We start from the raw sequence: 17283 nt of genomic DNA, 5'->3' as shown, positions 1-17283 counted from the left end.
CTCAGCATGTGTTGTCAAATCATCCCCAACGTGAAGTGGAATTAAAGAGCCCGGAGAACCAGTGCAAACTATGTCTTCAGCAGAAGGCAAAGGTGCACTACATTTCAGGAAATTTAACTCCGCCTTTCCCGTCTGCCCAACGCACAGATTGTAGGAATAAGGCAGAGTCCCCTCGCTATAGTTGAGAGAAACTCCTGGCCTAGTCTTAGAACAAGTACCAGATTGAAAGCAGCCCCAGATAGAGGAGCTGGAGGAGTGTCGCAGTCGAAGAGCGATGGCTAGAATCACAGCCAGGAGGAAAAGCACTGAAATCAAGGCCAAGGCCACCACCAAGTAGAACTGCAGCTCGGCTTGGGGGTCAGGGGACAGTGGGCGGTCACTGAGGTCTGGCAGGGCCTCCTGCAGGCTGTCAGCGAATACTAGAAGCAGCGTGGCAGTGGCTGAGAGTGGCGGTTGTCCACCATCGCGCACACCAACCAACAGGCGCTGCCGCGCTGCGTCCTTGTCACCCAAGGCACGCGCTGTGCGCACCTCGCCAGTGCGCAGCCCCAGGCTGAAGAGCCCGGGATCGCTGGCCTGCAGCACGTGGTACGACAGCCAGGCATTATGTCCAGAGTCTGCGTCCACCGCCACCACTTTGGTGACCAGGTATCCGGGCTCGGCGGCGCGTGGCACCATGTCGAAGAGCGCGGAGCCGTCGGGCTCCAGCGTGGGGTACAGCACGCGTGGCGCGTTGTCGTTGCGGTCGCCCACCAGCACGCGCATGCTCACGTTGGCGCTGAGCGCGGGCGAGCCCTGATCGCGCGCCTGCAGTGTGAGCTGGAAGGAGCGCAGCTGCTCGTGGTCGAAGGCGCGCTGAGCGAACACCACTCCGCTCTGTGCGTTTACAGTCACGTAGGACCACAGCGATTTAGGTTCCAGGTCGCTGGCTATGATGGAGTAGGAGATGTGACCATTGGATCCCAAATCCGGGTCAGAGGCGCTGACTTGAGCGATGGAGGCTCCTGGTGGGTTGTTCTCCGAGACGTGGACTATGTAAGACGCCTTCTGGAAAGCCGGAGCGTTATCGTTTACATCAGTGATGTGAAGAGTGATGGTTGTACTAGAAGAAAGGGGTGGCTTGCCCCTGTCCGTGGCGGTTACGGTGACATTATACTGTGGGTTTTGTTCTCGGTCTATGGCTCCATCTGTTACTAACTTGTAGTAGTTGCTAGAAGAAGCATGGATCTTGAAAGGCAGACCTTTGCCTATGTCACACTTCACTTCTCCGTTGCCTCCAAAATCCCGATCTCGGGTTTTGAAGATGGCAACCACCACTCCTGGAGGAGAATTCTCCAAGATACGTTCAGAAAGAGAGGTAATGATAATTTCTGGGCTGTTGTCGTTTTCATCTAGGACTTCTATGATGATCTTACACTGTGAGGAGAGACCGCCTCCATCCTTCGCTTCCACTTCCATGGTATATCTTTCTACATCTTCAAAATCCAATGGCTGGTTATTCTTAATCATACCGGCCTTCTCATCTAGAGAGAACACGTGTCTTGTGCTCTGGGCAGTGCTCCGAAAGTAGTAATTTATCTCAGCATTGGTACCCTCATCCTCATCAGTGGCTGTCACTTGCAACACGGAGGATCCTGGGGGCAGATTTTCTCTAACGCTGATCCTATATTCCTCTTTGCTGAACACTGGAGGGTTGTCATTGATGTCTTTTACATATATTTCTATTTGAGTGGTAGCGCTGCGAGGCGGGTCCCCTCCATCCAAGGCAGTCAGTATCAAGCGATGAGACCTCTGTTCTTCCCTGTCTAGGAGTTTCTCTAGAGACAGCTCTGGTGTTGTTCCGCCATCAGGATTAACTCTAACCATTAATGAGAAATAAGGGTTGGAGCTTATCTGGTAATCTTTAATTGAGTTCAAATTTATGTCGGGGTCAGTGGCAGGCTCAAGGGGTATTCGTGTACCAACCGACACAGATTCTAGAATTTCTAAATGCATCTCTTTCTTCTCGAATTGAGGAGCATGGTCGTTAACATCCTCAATCTCTACCACGACATGAAAAATATTCAAGGGGTTTTCCAGTACAGCTTCTAACTGCAGCTCACACCTTCTCCTCTCTCTGCATATCTGCTCGCGGTCTATGCGGTCCTTCACCAGTAAGTCCCCTCTCTCCGCGTCCACGCTGAAGTGCAGCTTCTCAGCGCTAACCCTCAGCTTCCGAGACGACACTTCCAGAACACCGAGCCCCAGATCCTTGGCGAGGTTCCCCACCACAGAGCCGCGGTCCAGCTCCTCCGGGATGGAGTAGCGGACCAGCTGGCCCAGCGCGGGACAGAACAAAGGCAGCAGCAGGGTAAACAGTACCTGCGGGCGGCCAGGGCGCTGTCCCTGCGCGCAGCTCCCCTCCCATTGCTGGCTCGGGTTCTCTCTGGGTCTTCGGATCTTCACAGTAGGAGAGAGTGCAGTCTTCTGAGGCAGAGATGCATTCGTCCCTGGACAGCCGGACCCCAGTTTGGGGCTGGGAATCGGTGTCTTAGTGTCTGTGAGTGAGAGTTCCCCTTGGAGTGTGTTCCTTTCAGTGCAGGAAATTCCAGCCCAGATACTGAGGGATCCCGGGAGCTTGTGCTGCACTGGCCGACAGCGGCGCCCAGAGGCTCTGAGTGGAACTACAATCTATCTATCTTATTTAGAAATCTTTTTCCAAAATGTATGTGTTGGTCTGAACACGCTATGAAATAGTCGCAAATTTTAATCTCACTATGGTATTAAGTGGCTAGTTATGAATTTAATGTATTAAAATTTTTATATGACTGGAAATTTATATCACACTATGGAATATTATGTATTGTATTGCAAATCTTCACACATATTTCAAACCAGGCAGTCTCAACAGTGATGAATATAAGACCAATCTTTGTTTAGTGTATATTGAGTTTTCTGGATATTCAGATTATCGTGTAATTTAACACTTTTTTCAAGGAGACAGATATATCAGTGATTTCATTTCCAGCCTATTTATGTCCTACAATCTTTTATCTGCATGCATTAGTTTAACAGCACTAGAACAGATTGTTTCCCACAGTCTTTTCTTTCATCAATCTCGTTACCTATGTTGTGGTCTTATAGCTAAGGGGCAGATGGGTGTGAAATCATGTGTCTGCAAGCACAACGTGAAGAGTTCAAGACTAGCCTGGAAGGTACAACGGGACCCTGAATCCAAAAAGCCAACCAAACAAACCAAACCAAGACAAAACCAAAAATCCTTACTTGTACTCCTGTAAACCACCCTGATTAAAAACCACACGAAAGACATGAATGTAGGAACAGGGCTAGCTGGGAAGAGGAAGGGGAAGAGTTGGAGTGGGGTAGAGGTAGGGGTGGTAATGGGAGGGTGAGTGGGATCGAAATACATTACACACATGTATGGAAGTGCCATGATTAGTATATGTGAATAAGCATCCAGAAGAGAAGTGATGTTTTGTGTAGACTGTTATCTGTTTACCATGTCATAGATACCTACACCTTATGTATCTGTTATGTTTTTCCAAATTAACATGCATTTTATACTCAGGAATTTAAATATACATGTGCCTCCTCAGAAGAGAATTTTGAAAAACTTCCATCCTTTGTGATTAGAAAATAAGATTCTTAAGGAATTCTTATTTTCTCCTATTAGCATACAGAAGAAAAAGTTGTTTCTTTTACTTTGTTTTTAAGGTGGACTGAACCCAGATCTGTGCACAACTCTACCCCTGAGCCACACCCATGGCACTGAAAGAATGCTTGGGGAAATTAAAACACATGTGTATCATATTAGATATCCATAATATATCATATCAGTGTCCAGAAATGTTAAACTCTTTACTATGTATAAACAACTGTAAGTTCATAGAAACACCAGCAGTCACTAACATATCTATGCAACACAAGTTCAGAATAGAAACATATGTTTTTTAGACAGAGTTTCTCTATATAGAGCTGAGTGTCCTGGAACTCACTCTGTAGATCGGTCTGGCCTCAAACTTACAAAGGTCCACCTATCTATGCCTCCTGAGTGCTGGGATTAAAGGCATGTGCCAGGCTGTAGAACAGACATTTGGAAGCTTCATTTCTTTCCCTTTCTTTTTTCAGATGCAGGTTAAACCAATGTCTCACACAGGCTAACTGAATGTCTCACACAGGCTAGCCAACTACTCCACCACTGAGCAATACTCCTATCTCCAAAGTCAAGTGTTCTCCTGCATGCCATCTGTTACTTGAATGTTGACATGTTTAAAAATCAAATCATAGGTTATTTTCCCTAATAGCTAAAGTCCTGCAAAATCTTTTTAGACTCTCCTGCAGCATGCCCTGACACCAGTTTCTAACTTGCATCCTGTCTAAACCCTGAGATTGGAGAATTGAGCTGGGGCCAAAATTTCAATTCCCTATATCTGACAAATTTTTATTTCCCTATGTTAGCAACTTTTCTTGAGCAAGGATACACTTGAAAGAAGAGTGTCAGGCTATTTTTCATAACTCGACACTACAGCATTAGGTAACTTAAGCATTCAATGCTATTACCACATAGGATTCTACAGTTTTCACCACTGAAAGAAAAGATAAAGACTTCGTTGGGGTTTGGGGATGATAGCTGACGTTTGACTCACCCTCAAAAAAAAAAATATCTTTAAGCACATATAGTTTCTATATACTTATGGTCTGAAAAACAACAGTTCTTTGAGGCATTTTCTTGTCATAAAACAGAAATGTGGGGGCCGAGAATACAGGTTTTCATCTGTTTCTCTAAGAAAGGGGAACTTTAGGAGCAAGAACTACAATGAGGGCCATTAGCAATAATGATCCATTAATGTCAGGAACAGAACTCCAGCTGGAGAGATAGTAGAGAGCCACTGTAACCAACCAAGCAGCTCTATCCAAGCAAGGTAGTAAGAACTTCCCCCATTGACAAGTGTTTCATAATGAGAAATTGAAAATCACATCAGTGATGTTTAACCAATAAACTGAAAGACTAGACTCAGGGAAAACTTGAGTGGTTGCAAATATATAAATATCACCTTATGCAACACTACAGTAGAGAGCTAATTATCATAAAAATAAAGGAAAAGAGCCAAAACTCACAGGGACCAAAGGAGTGCCATCAATAGGAAACTTGGACTCAACTGGAATGCACAAAGCCTCGCTCTTCCCACAGCTCTCCTGGCTGATGAGTGTGTCTGCGTAGTTGGGCTGTGGGAAGATCAGGTGGCTCTTCCCAGAGTCAGGTGTGAGGGAGAACTCTTGAGAATAGGTCTGTAGGAAAGCTTGAACCCCATGCACGCCCACAACATGTGATGGTGGTACTCCAGTCAATTCATCCTTTGTAGCTGGCAGCAGATGGGAAGCATGCCAACGCCTTAGCCTAAGGGCCAGCAGGGCAAGGACAAAGGCTAGGAAGACACAGGAGACCACAGCAACTGCCACCACCAGGTAGAGTGTGATGTCAGAATCAGGGTCGGCAGGAGTGTTGATACTGCCCAAGTCACCCAGGATGTCAGGGATGCTATCTGCCACAGCCACGGTGAGAGTGATGGTAGCTGAAAGAGGGGGCTGGCCGTGGTCCTGAACAGCCACCACGAGGCTTTGCTTGAGTGCATCCCTGTCTAGCAGGGCCCGAGCTGTGCGGACTTCGCCTGAGCGGAGCCCCACTGTGAAAAGTCCTGGCTCACTAGCCTTGAGCAGACGGTAGGACAACCAGGCATTCTGTCCAGAGTCTTTGTCCACTGCCACCACCTTGGTCACAAGATATCCAGCCTCTGCTGAGCGGGGAGCCAGCTCCACACCTGTGGAGCCATCAGTTGGGAGGGAAGGGTACAGAATCCTGGGAGCGTTGTCATTCTGATCCAGTAGAAACACAGTCAGGGACACGTTGCTGCTGAGTGGTGGATTCCCACTGTCTCTTGCCCTCACCTGCATTTGCACATTTTGAAACTGCTCATAGTCGAAGGATTGCAGAGCATAGAGCACACCAGTGTCAGAGTTAATGGAGACATAGGAGGAGAGTGGTGCTCCCCGGATGGTGCTTTCCACCAAAGAGTAAGTGACCTTAGCATTCTCCTTGTCATCGGGGTCATGGGCAGTAACTGAGAAGATGGAGGTACCTCTGGGGTTGTTTTCAGGCAGATAGACTGAGTACGAGTTTTGAGAGAAGGCAGGTGGATTGTCATTGATGTCAGCTACATACAGGGTGATGTGAATTTCTGTGGACATGGATGGGGTTCCTCTGTCTGTTGCTGTCACTGTGATATTATACTCAGGAGCTTTTTCGCGATCGAGAGTCTGGACTGTCAATAACCTATAGTAGTCATCTACTGAATTTTCTAATTTAAAAGATGTGTTCTCCTGGATGGAACAGACAACTTGACCATTCTTCCCCGAGTCTTGGTCATGAGCATTGAAAAGAACGATTACTGTCCCCGGAGGCGCATCTTCCCTCACTGGGCTAAACAGAGATGTAATGGTCACTTCTGGTCGATTGTCGTTTACATCTTCTACCATAATTACCACTTTGGTCCCCCACCATCTTCAGCCTGTATTTCCATTTCATATAATGAACATTCTTCATAGTCCAGATTTTTCGCTACTGCTATTTCCCCGGTGTTTTCATGAAGATGGAATAACAGGGATTGTTTGTCATTAATTTTCCGGAATTTATATGTCACTTTCCCATTGGCACCCTCATCCGGGTCGCTTGCTCTCACTGTGAGCAGCAAGGTGCCAGGGGCCACGTTCTCAAGGACTTTCACGCGGTAAACCGGTTGGTCGAAAACAGGGGCATTGTCGTTTGTATCCAACACTGTGACCTGGATGAGAGCTGTGCTGGAGCGGAGTGGGTTGCCACCATCGGAGGCGGTGAGGACCAGGTGGTGAATGGGCTCTTCCTCTCTGTCCAGGGTGCGCTCCAGCACCAGCTCTGGGTTTATAGTTCCATCGTCTCCGGTTTGCAGGTGTAGAGAGAAGTGTTGGTTGGGGCTGAGCTGGTAACTCTGGAGGGAGTTTATGCCCACATCTGGATCAACAGCTTCTGGGAGTGGATACCGTGCTCCAGGGGCAGCGATTTCACTGACTTTTACTACCAAATTTTCGGCCTCAAATTTCGGCGCGTTGTCATTGATATCAAGCACCTCCACTTCCACTCCATAAAGTTTCACTCTGTCTTCAACTAAGACTTTAAAGCTTAGGAGACAGGACGCGCTCTGGGCGCATAGCTCCTCCCTGTCTATTCTGCTTGCAGTGACCAAGCTGCCGCTTCGCGGGCTCAGAGAGAAAAGCTGGGTCTTACCTTTGGAGATGATGCGGACTCCATGCTCCGCCAGCTCACGGGGCTCCAGTCCCAGGTCCTTAGAGATATTTCCTACTATAAAGCCCTTTTCTGTCTCTTCCGGTACCGAATAGCGGATCTGCCTGGCCCTGACCTCCCACTGTATCCCTAGCAGCGCGCAAAGGAGGACCAGTCTTCTGCAGTGCTGGCGTCTGGTCCCGGCAGCCATTGTTGCTTTTGCTACGGAATTTTCTCAGAATGCTCTTTGTTCTCACTTACTCCCTAGGCGCTTCTTTTCTTCGTACAACTGTCCGATGGTATTTATCCCTCAGGATAAAGCCAGAGCGCTCCAAGTTAAAAGATTTGAGTTTTGCTATAGTCCGGGTGCCAGTTTGTAGGTTACGCAGGGCTTTGTGTAGCTGCTGCCCTGAAAATCCGGATGGAACGCTGAGATTTTTCTTTCAGTTGGTGAACAGCGGCGCTCAGAGTCCTGAATGGATACTACACCATCCGAGACATTACATCTGCTCCTTTCCTCCGTTCCTTTCTCAATCCCCTTCTCCTTCTTTCCCCTCTCCTATCTTCCCCATCTTTGTTTCTTTCTTCCTCCACCCCTTTCTCCCCCTTTCTTCCTTTTGTTCTTTGGAGAAAGTGTTTTATGGAGTTGTTTAGGCTAATCTTGAAGGTTTGTACTCAAGCAATTCTCCTGCTTCAGCCTCCAGAATACTCTACTGGTATGCTTCTCAATGAAGTATTTGACTGTAGATGACTGATAAACTAATATTCTCTTGTGATTTTGGTTTTTCTAAGCATTTTCTTGCATTTATACTTCAAAAGCAATGACCATTTGTGGACATCTGAGTTGTAAATGAAGTGGGATGATATTTCTGTATTTCTGTATTAACTCTCCAAACAATTGTTAACATAATTCACTTTAAATTTTGGTTAGTGCACATTCTATAAATTGTTATAATTTCATTTTTATGGTGATTTGTTTTGTATGCATTTTTACAGCTTTTAGAAGTTATTTTGATATGAAAGATGTATAACATTGATATTTCCTCTATATTCGTATGGCACACATGTTCATTTCATAATTATGTTGGTCCCATTTTTTTTCTAGCAGGACCTCATTATGTAGCCCTGGATGATCTGGAGCTGCTATATAGTCCGGACTGGCCTCAAATTTACAGAGAGCCTCCTGTCTCTGCCTCCAGCATGCTGGAATTAAAGGCATACACCATGGGATTAAAGGCATACACCACTAAGCATGGCGCGTAATTACACCGAAAAAGTATATAGATGGACTACCTACTTTGAAGACTTAATATTTATTCATTTTAATGATAAAATTCAGTTTATTTAAAACTGTGTCATCCAAACAATTTTCCTTGGCAATATTTTCTTACCTTACTTATTAATGTTAAAATGTTAACAAGATAGAGGTGTATGTATGTGTGTGCACGCACACACACTTTTAAAGATTAGGTCTCACTGTGTAGCCTTTGGCTGTCCTGGAAATCACTCTATAGACTAGGCTGATCTGCAACTCACCTGCCTCTGCCTCCCTGTGTTGGGACAAAAGATGTGCTGTCACAAGGGTCAGGCACGGCTAAGGGGTTTAAAGCACACATTTATGTGGCCATTTAAACTTTTCCATGAGTATACAAAGGGCTTAGGTTTCGATGTGAACGCATGATGCATGTACAGGTACTGGGAAAATAAAATTAACATTTGGGAAAAAAGCAAGTTTCAATTTCAATTCTTCGTCAAGATTATGTGTGTGTGTGTGTGTGTGTGTGTGTGTGAGAGAGAGAGAGAGAGAGAGAGAGAGAGAGAGAGAGAGAGCGAGAGCCTTTCTTTTTCAGACATTATATATCAAGAATCAGAGGAAGGGAAGGCATCCTGGTGGTGGTGATGCACACCTGTAATCCCAGCACTCAGGAGGTAGAGGTCAGCCTGGTCTACAGAGTGAGTTCTAGAATAGCCAAGGCTACATAGAAAAATCTGTCTCAAAAAACATAAACCAAACCAAACAAAATAAAAAAGAATCAGCGGACAGGCTGCAGAGATGGCTCAGCAGTTAAAAGCACTGCCTGCTCTTCCAGAGGACTCAGGTTCAAATGCCAGCACTCACACAGTGGCTCACATCAGTCTATACTCCAGTTTCAGGGACCCAATACTTCCCCTTTTTGGGAACCAGACATGCAAGTGGTATCCAGACATACATGTAGACAAAACACTCATATATATATATATAATAAAAATTATATGAGAACAAGATAAAAATAAATGGGAGTATTAGCATCCTCTCTTCTTTTCCTTCCCTCATCCATCTTTTCCTTCTAGTCTGTGCATCAAACTCAGGACCTAGAGCATCCTGTAAGTAGTGCTCCACCATTGCATCCCATCCAGTAAGTAGTGCTCCACCACTGCATTCCATCCTGTAAGTAGTGCTTCACCACTACATCCCATCCTGTAAGTAGTGCTCCACCACTGCATCCCATCCTGTAAGTAGTGCTCCACCACTGCATCCCATCCTGTAAGTAGTGCTCCACCACTGCATCCCATCCTGTAAGTAGTGCTCCACCACTGCATCCCATCCTGTAAGTAGTGCTCCACCACTGCATCCCATCCTGTAAGTAGTGCTCCACCACTGCATCCCATCCTGTAAGTAGTGCTCCACCACTGCATCCCATCCTGTAAGTAGTGCTCCACCACTGCATCCCATCCTGTAAGTAGTGCTCCACTCACTGTATCCCAGCCCCAATCTTTCCTTTCCTGTAGGATTTCACAGTCCCCACCCCCAAACTGATAGAACTCAGTGAGACCAGACTGAAGAGTTCAGCAAGTCTCTTTCATGCCACAAACACAATAGTTTTCATGTCTTTTTCGGGGAGTAAACAAAGCCATGACTTTGTTAAGTCTAAGAAGCTAACCATGAATAATAAACACAAGAAAGGGAGCCATTAGTGAAATCGGTGAAGAGAGATAAAATGAGTAGTTTCCTGCTTAAAGGATGAAGTTATTATTATCATTATCATTATCATTATTATTATTAAAGACAGGGATTCTCTGTGTAACAGAGCTCTGGCTGTTCTGGACTCCCTCTGTAGACCAGGCTGGCCTCAAATAGATCCACCTGCCTCTGCCTCCTGAGTGCTGAAATTATAGGCATGTGCCAACACTGGCTGGCAAATTTATTATGTACTCTCAATTTAGTACTTGCCTATGTATTATAAAGTTAGAAAGAATGGTGACTAAACCTATAATTCAGCATCCAGGAAGATGAGATGGGAATGTGCAGCTCTAGGCTGGCCTCTGTCACACGGTATAACTTCCAGGCCAGCCTGGCATACATGGTGAGTTACCAATCAAGGCCACCTTATAAACGACCTAGCAAGACTCTGTCTCAAAAACCGTGAAAGTCAACAGGTAAATTTCAGTCACTTTGAAAAAATGATCCACTTATTTTGTTGTGAAGCTAATAGCACACACTCAGTACTGTGTAGATACTTCACTACACTGTAAATCTGTAACCTTTTAAACTTCCTTCTGGAGCTTATTTTATATCACAATTCATCTCACATTCATTGAAGGAGGGAACTAGAACTTTCTGAGTCATTTTAACTCTTTTGAAGAGAACTCAAAAGACCAGAACCCATGATGCATTGTCATGTAACTAGAGATAGTTGTATAGTTCAGGAAGAGAGAAAGGAACAAAAGTTAGAAGGGAACTCACCGACGTCAGAGGTTCTGGGTGGGAAGTCAGCTCACTGGCATCACAAAGTGGAAACAAGGCCCTGGATGACTCAGGGCAAAGAAGGCCTTGTCCTGAACCCAATGGCTCACTACATTTTAGGAAATCACACTCTGTCTTTGCGGCATGTGCACTGTACAGATTATAGGAATACGGCAAAGTACCATCACAGTAGTTGGAAGGAACCACAGGTCTAGACTCAGAACAAAATCCAGGCTGAAAGCAGCCCCAGATAGAGGAGCTGGAGGAGTGTCGCAGTCGAAGAGCGATGGCTAGAATCACAGCCAGGAGGAAAAGCACTGAAATCAAGGCCAAGGCCACCACCAAGTAGAACTGCAGCTCGGCTTGGGGGTCAGGGGACAGTGGGCGGTCACTGAGGTCTGGCAGGGCCTCCTGCAGGCTGTCAGCGAATACTAGAAGCAGCGTGGCAGTGGCTGAGAGTGGCGGTTGTCCACCATCGCGCACACCAACCAACAGGCGCTGCCGCGCTGCGTCCTTGTCACCCAAGGCACGCGCTGTGCGCACCTCGCCAGTGCGCAGCCCCAGGCTGAAGAGCCCGGGATCGCTGGCCTGCAGCACGTGGTACGACAGCCAGGCATTATGTCCAGAGTCTGCGTCCACCGCCACCACTTTGGTGACCAGGTATCCGGGCTCGGCGGCGCGTGGTACCATGTCGAAGAGCGCGGAGCCGTCGGGCTCGAGCGTGGGGTACAGCACGCGTGGCGCGTTGTCGTTGCGGTCGCCCACCAGCACGCGCATGCTCACGTTGGCGCTGAGCGCGGGCGAGCCCTGATCGCGCGCCTGCAGTATGAGCTGGAAGGAGCGCAGCTGCTCGTGGTCGAAGGCGCGCTGAGCGAACACCACTCCGCTCTGTGCGTTCACGGTCACGTAGGACCACAGCGATTTAGGTTCCAGGTCGCTGGCTATGATGGAGTAGGAGATGTGACCATTGGATCCCAAATCCGGGTCCGAGGCACTGACTTGAGCGATGGAGGCTCCTGGTGGATTGTTCTCGGCTACGTACACCAAGTATGATGCCTGATGGAAAAGTGGAGCGTTGTCATTGATGTCACCAATGTGTAGGGTGACTTTTGTGCTGGAGGAGAGGGGTGGCTTGCCTCTATCAGTGGCGGTGATGGTGACATTGTATTCTGGAGTCAGCTCTCGGTCTAAGGTTCTGTCTGTTACTAATTTATACGAGTTTTTAGAAGAAGAGATAATTTTAAAGGGTACTTCACCTTGTAGTCGACAATTAACCTCTCCGTTTTCCCCAGAATCTGCGTCGTGTATTTTAATCAAAGCAATTAGTGTTCCTGGTGCTGCGTTTTCTAGAATCGTTTCAAGTAGGGAATCGATTGTAACTTCGGGGCGGTTGTCATTTTCATCTTGAATGTTAATTTCAACTGTACACTGTGCAACCAGGCCTCCACCGTCCCGCGCTTCTACTACTATAGAATAGTCTTTGATTTCTTCAAAATCCAGAGTCCTCTGTGTTGTAATTTCTCCACTCTTTGAGTTTAGACCGAACACTTGCCCAGCTCTGTAGAAGGAATAAGTAATTTCTGAATTCACGCCCTCATCCTTGTCAGTAGCAGTCATCTGTAGCACAGTTGTGCCTGGGGGCACGTTTTCCGGAAGGCGGACTCTGTACACTTCTTGGTTGAATATCGGAGGATTATCGTTGGCATCAGTGACCTGGATCCGAAGCTCAGTGGTGCCACTTAGGGGAGGATTCCCTCCATCTAAGGCAGTCAGGACTAATCGGTAGAAATTCTGTTGCTCACGGTCTAAAGTGTTCTCCAATACCAATTCCGGGTATTTACGACCATCTTGTTTTTCTTTATTCACCAATGAGAAACTTGGGCTAAGAGAGAGTTTGTAATTCTGTAACGAGTTTAAGGCAATGTCTGCATCTTCTGCTACCTCTAATATGAATCGGGTGCCTGGTTGTGCAGACTCACTTATTTGCAGCTCTGAGGAAGTATGAGGGAATCTTGGCATGTGGTCATTAATGTCTTCAAGCTCCACGCTCACGTGATAAAAGTTCAACGGATTTTCAGCAACAGCTTCAAATTCCAGAACGCACACAGGCTTCTTCCCGCAAATATGCTCCCTGTCCAGCCTGCTGCTCACTAACAGCTCCCCGCTGGTTGTGCTCACACTGAAGTATGGCTTGTTGGAACTGATACGCAGCTTTCGCGTCGGTAGCTCCTGGACAATAAAGCCCAGGTCCTTGGCGAGGTTCCCCACTACCGAGCCGGTGGGCATTTCCTCGGGGATCTTGTAGCGGATCTGCTCGGAGAGCGCGGGGCAGAACAAAGGCAGCAGAAAGAGAAGGGGCATTGACTGCCTCCGAATCCCGCGCCTCAGGGCAGCGCCCTCCCGCATCCTTCTGGTTTCCCTTTGCTCGCTCACCAGTCTAGAGACTCCGGGTTACAAGGAAGTTCCGTGCTGCGGATATTTCGGGTTCCAAATGGACTTTGATGACAGTTCTAGTCTATGAAACGATTCTTCTTTTGCTTGGAAGAAGCGGTGTAAAGGATAAGGCGGAGAAAGAGCGCCTCGGAAAGCGCTCTGCGGCTGCGCGAGACGTGGAGCTCCAGGCTCTCCGGTGTGGCCAACAGCGGCGCCCAGAGTCAATAGTAGAAAATTGCATCCTCTGCTGTTGGTTTTTGGTTTTGGTTTTGTTTTATTTTTCTTGTCTTTTCTTTCTCCAACTAAGAATACAATTGTGCCTAACTAAACAAGTCTTATTTTAATATTTACATATTGAACATCAATTTTAGACACCTCTTTCATATATCTTTTTATTCTTTCAAGATTGTTGAAAACACCACATTGTTTTTATGCAAACCTACTTATATTGGCCCATTCTTTGGTCACTGTGCTTTTACGAAAAGCAAAGTGCTGCCCCTTTGAGTGAGAATTTAATAACTAATGTGACGTTAGTCTTCCCATCGGAGTCTATTAGATTATTGATTTCACAAATTTAATTCTTTGTTGGCTATGTTATGTTGAAACTACTTTTACTCCTCTTATTTATTTTTATAATTCTTCCATATTTATACGTAATCAATGCTGTTTCACAATGTTTGGAAACACCAGTACTGTTGCAAATTATTAGGTTTTTTTTTTTTTTTTTTTTTTTTTTTTTGTGCTTGGGCATTTCTGTCCCATCCTCAGATGTCCTTTCTTCCAGGCAATGTCCACATTATCTTTTTAAAAACAAAGAGAATCTTTATTGTTTCTTTAAGAGATGCTCATTTGAGAAGACAGTCTCAGTAATGTGATCCAGATATAGTACAGTCTGCTAAATCCCCTTTTCTTATTCCCAAATTATGTAGTTTCTATCCTACTTTTTTGTTGGTTATTTTCAAGACAGGGTTTCTCTGTGTAACATATTTGGCTATCCTAGAACATTAATTCATTCTAAAAAAACTACTAGGCAAATTATTGGCTGTTTGAAACACACTTTTTTTTTTTTTAACCCATGCACTGCACTATTATCATGTTATGACTTTGGAATTGGAGAAATCCACTTCATAGTAAGTCCATTACACAGTTACTGAATATAATGGCATTTGGTTTAACTTTATATTCCATTAATTAATTAGTTTTTGAGGCAATGGAAATCAAGCCAGGACCATGCATGTAGCAGGCAAAAGACAGTTTTCTTTATCTCTAACAAAATGACAAAATGCCAATGATACAGTTGTCTCCTCAAATGATTGTGCACCCAGATGTTACAGAAAGCAGGAAGGTAATTTCTACTCCAGTCTATATGTAACATAGGATGGGACATGTCACAGTCCTTGGGAAAGACCCTTCTTAACCATCACAAAAGATTTGTCTTTCATTTTTGACTAGTTGGCTTTATTCAAAATGCTACAAGAAGGAATACAGATAATGTGTATAGTTTTAATCTAAATATTTTTTTTGGAATTGGTTAACTTATTTGGAATTTGTGTATCATTCTTGAGCTCTCACCATTTCAAATGGATGTACAGCCTGAAATGCTCATGGTAAGTCTACTAAAATGGATTCTAAAGTATTTTACAAAAAATTCCCTTTTTCTCTTTTTCTTTTTCTTTCTTCTTCTTTTTTTTTTTTTGTTTTTCAAGACATGGTTTCTCTGTGTGGCCCTGACTGTCCTAGAACTCACTCTGTAGACCAGGCTAGCTTACAACTCACAGAGATCCACCTGCCTCTGCTTTCTGAATTCTAAGATGAAAGGCATGTGCTGCCACCACCTGGCCAAAAGTTTACTGAAGTTGAGATATTTGTTGCTTTTCTTTTAGAGGAAAGACTAATTACTAATTGAGGATTTAGGTTCCATATTTCCATTTGTACAGAATCAGAAACTATATATCTATATCTACATCTACACACACACACACACACGCACACACACACACACACACCATCACGCACCAGTTTCACCTCCTACCAAGTTCCATAGTTTAAAATGTGCTTGTCGTTTGAAGTTTAGTAAGCAGTAGTGAACTAGTGAATGCTGATGGAAAAGCAGGTCTCAAAAGATGTTTAAACTGGAGAAATCTTGTAGTGTCTATTTGTAGACTGAGATAATTGTGACATATTGATGGTTACTAAGGTAATTATTTAGGATTTGGGAATCTCAACTACTTTCCTATAGTCCTAAGTTAGAACATAAATGTGCTCAAGTAGAAAATGTACTGTGTGTGGTAGATAATTAGTTCTTAACTGAATGAGTGATAAAACAATGGGATGTCTAAAGGTTGAACTATGTCTTGTCTGAGCTTCTTGCATAGGCCTTTTTTTTGGTTGTGTTTTCATACAGAGTCTCACATAGCCTTGAACTTGATATGGTGCCAGAGGATGACCTTGAATTTCTGATCCTCCTGCTGTCACCCCACCCCCATGTGCTAGGATTATAGGCATTTGCTACCCTGCCCAGTTTATGTGGCACTGGGGCTCAAACTCAGGATTTGTGCAAGCTAGGCAAGCACTCTGATGACTAACTTACATTCCCGGGCCTTGTCCAACCACCTTGAAAGAAACTAAGCACCACCATATGACTTTTAGGTGTTCAGTTTTACATTACCATCTTTTAAATGCACACATGCCTCAAAATCCCCCTGAGAGTCAGAAGCCGAACTTACCAGAGCACAAGCATCTTCATCCTTTCTTTCATGGAAATCTATGGATGTTAATAAAGAATCATTTCTCACACTGCTTTCTTGGTTAATGAGCATGTCTGCATAGTTGGGCTGAGGAAAGATAATGTGGCTTGTCTGGGAGCCTGAAGTGAGGGAGACTTCATGAGAGTAAGTTTGCAGAAAAGCTTGTACCCCGTCAATGCCCACAAAATGTGAGGGAGGTGCAGGGGTCAAACCATCTCTGGAGCTCTGAAACTGGCGAGATTTCTGCCAGCGTTGAAGTCTGAGTGCTAGAAGGACAATGACAAAGACTAGGAAGACACAGGAGACAACAGCCACTGCCACCACCAGGTGGAGCGTGAGATCAGAATCCTCTGGAGTTCCAGGGGTCCTAATGTGGCTCAAGTCAGCCAACACTTCAGGGATGCTGTTAGCCACAGCCACAGTGAGAGTCACAGTGGCAGAGAGTGGAGGCTGGCCGTGGTCCTGCACTGCCATCACCAGGTTCTGCTTGAAGGCATCTCTGTCCAGCAGGGCCCTTGCTGTGCGCACCTCACCCGTGTGAAGCCCTATGGAGAAGAGCCCGGGTTCACTGGCCTTGAGCAGACGATAGGACAGCCAGGCATTCTGTCCTGAGTCTTTGTCCACCGCCACCACCTTGGTCACCAGGTACCCAGCCTCTGCAGAGCGGGGTGCCAGTTCCACACCAGTGGAGCCATCTGTGGGAAGGCCTGGGTATAGAATCTCAGGTGCATTGTCATTCTGGTCCAGCACAAACAAGCTCAGTGAGGCATTGCTGCTGAGTGGCGGGTCCCCGCTGTCAGTGGCAATCACCAATAACTGCAAGTCTTGGATCTTCTCAAAGTCAAAAGATTGCAGTGCGTACAAGACACCAGTGTCTGAGTTGATGGAGACGTAAGAGGACAAAGGCACTCCCTGTATGGTGTCTTCAGACACAGAGTAAGTGACCTGTGCATTTTCCTGGATGTCAGGGTCTTGTGCAGTCAGCGAGAAGATGGAGGCTCCTCTCAGGTTGTTTTCTGGGATATAGGCTGTGTAGGAGGTATGAGGAAAACGAGGAGGGTTGT

General features: G+C 45.7%; 2 protein-coding genes across 2 annotated transcripts in view; both read right to left on the bottom strand.

Annotated features, from left to right (window-relative positions):
* Positions 1-17283, bottom strand: part of LOC127234273 (protocadherin gamma-A10) — a 39887-nt gene that overhangs the window by 4933 nt on the left and 17671 nt on the right. The window lies entirely within an intron of this gene.
* LOC127234248 (protocadherin gamma-A9-like) lies at positions 4838-7661 on the bottom strand. Its single transcript, XM_051201118.1, is given in 2 exon segments — positions 4838-6548; positions 6551-7661. Coding segments are annotated over 2 exon segments (2439 nt in total). The 5' UTR covers positions 7527-7661; the 3' UTR covers positions 4838-5085.

Source organism: Phodopus roborovskii, unplaced genomic scaffold, assembly GCF_943737965.1.
Source record: "Phodopus roborovskii unplaced genomic scaffold, PHOROB, whole genome shotgun sequence".
Lineage (NCBI taxonomy): Eukaryota > Metazoa > Chordata > Mammalia > Rodentia > Cricetidae > Phodopus > Phodopus roborovskii.
This window is presented reverse-complemented; position numbering and strand designations above follow the sequence as displayed.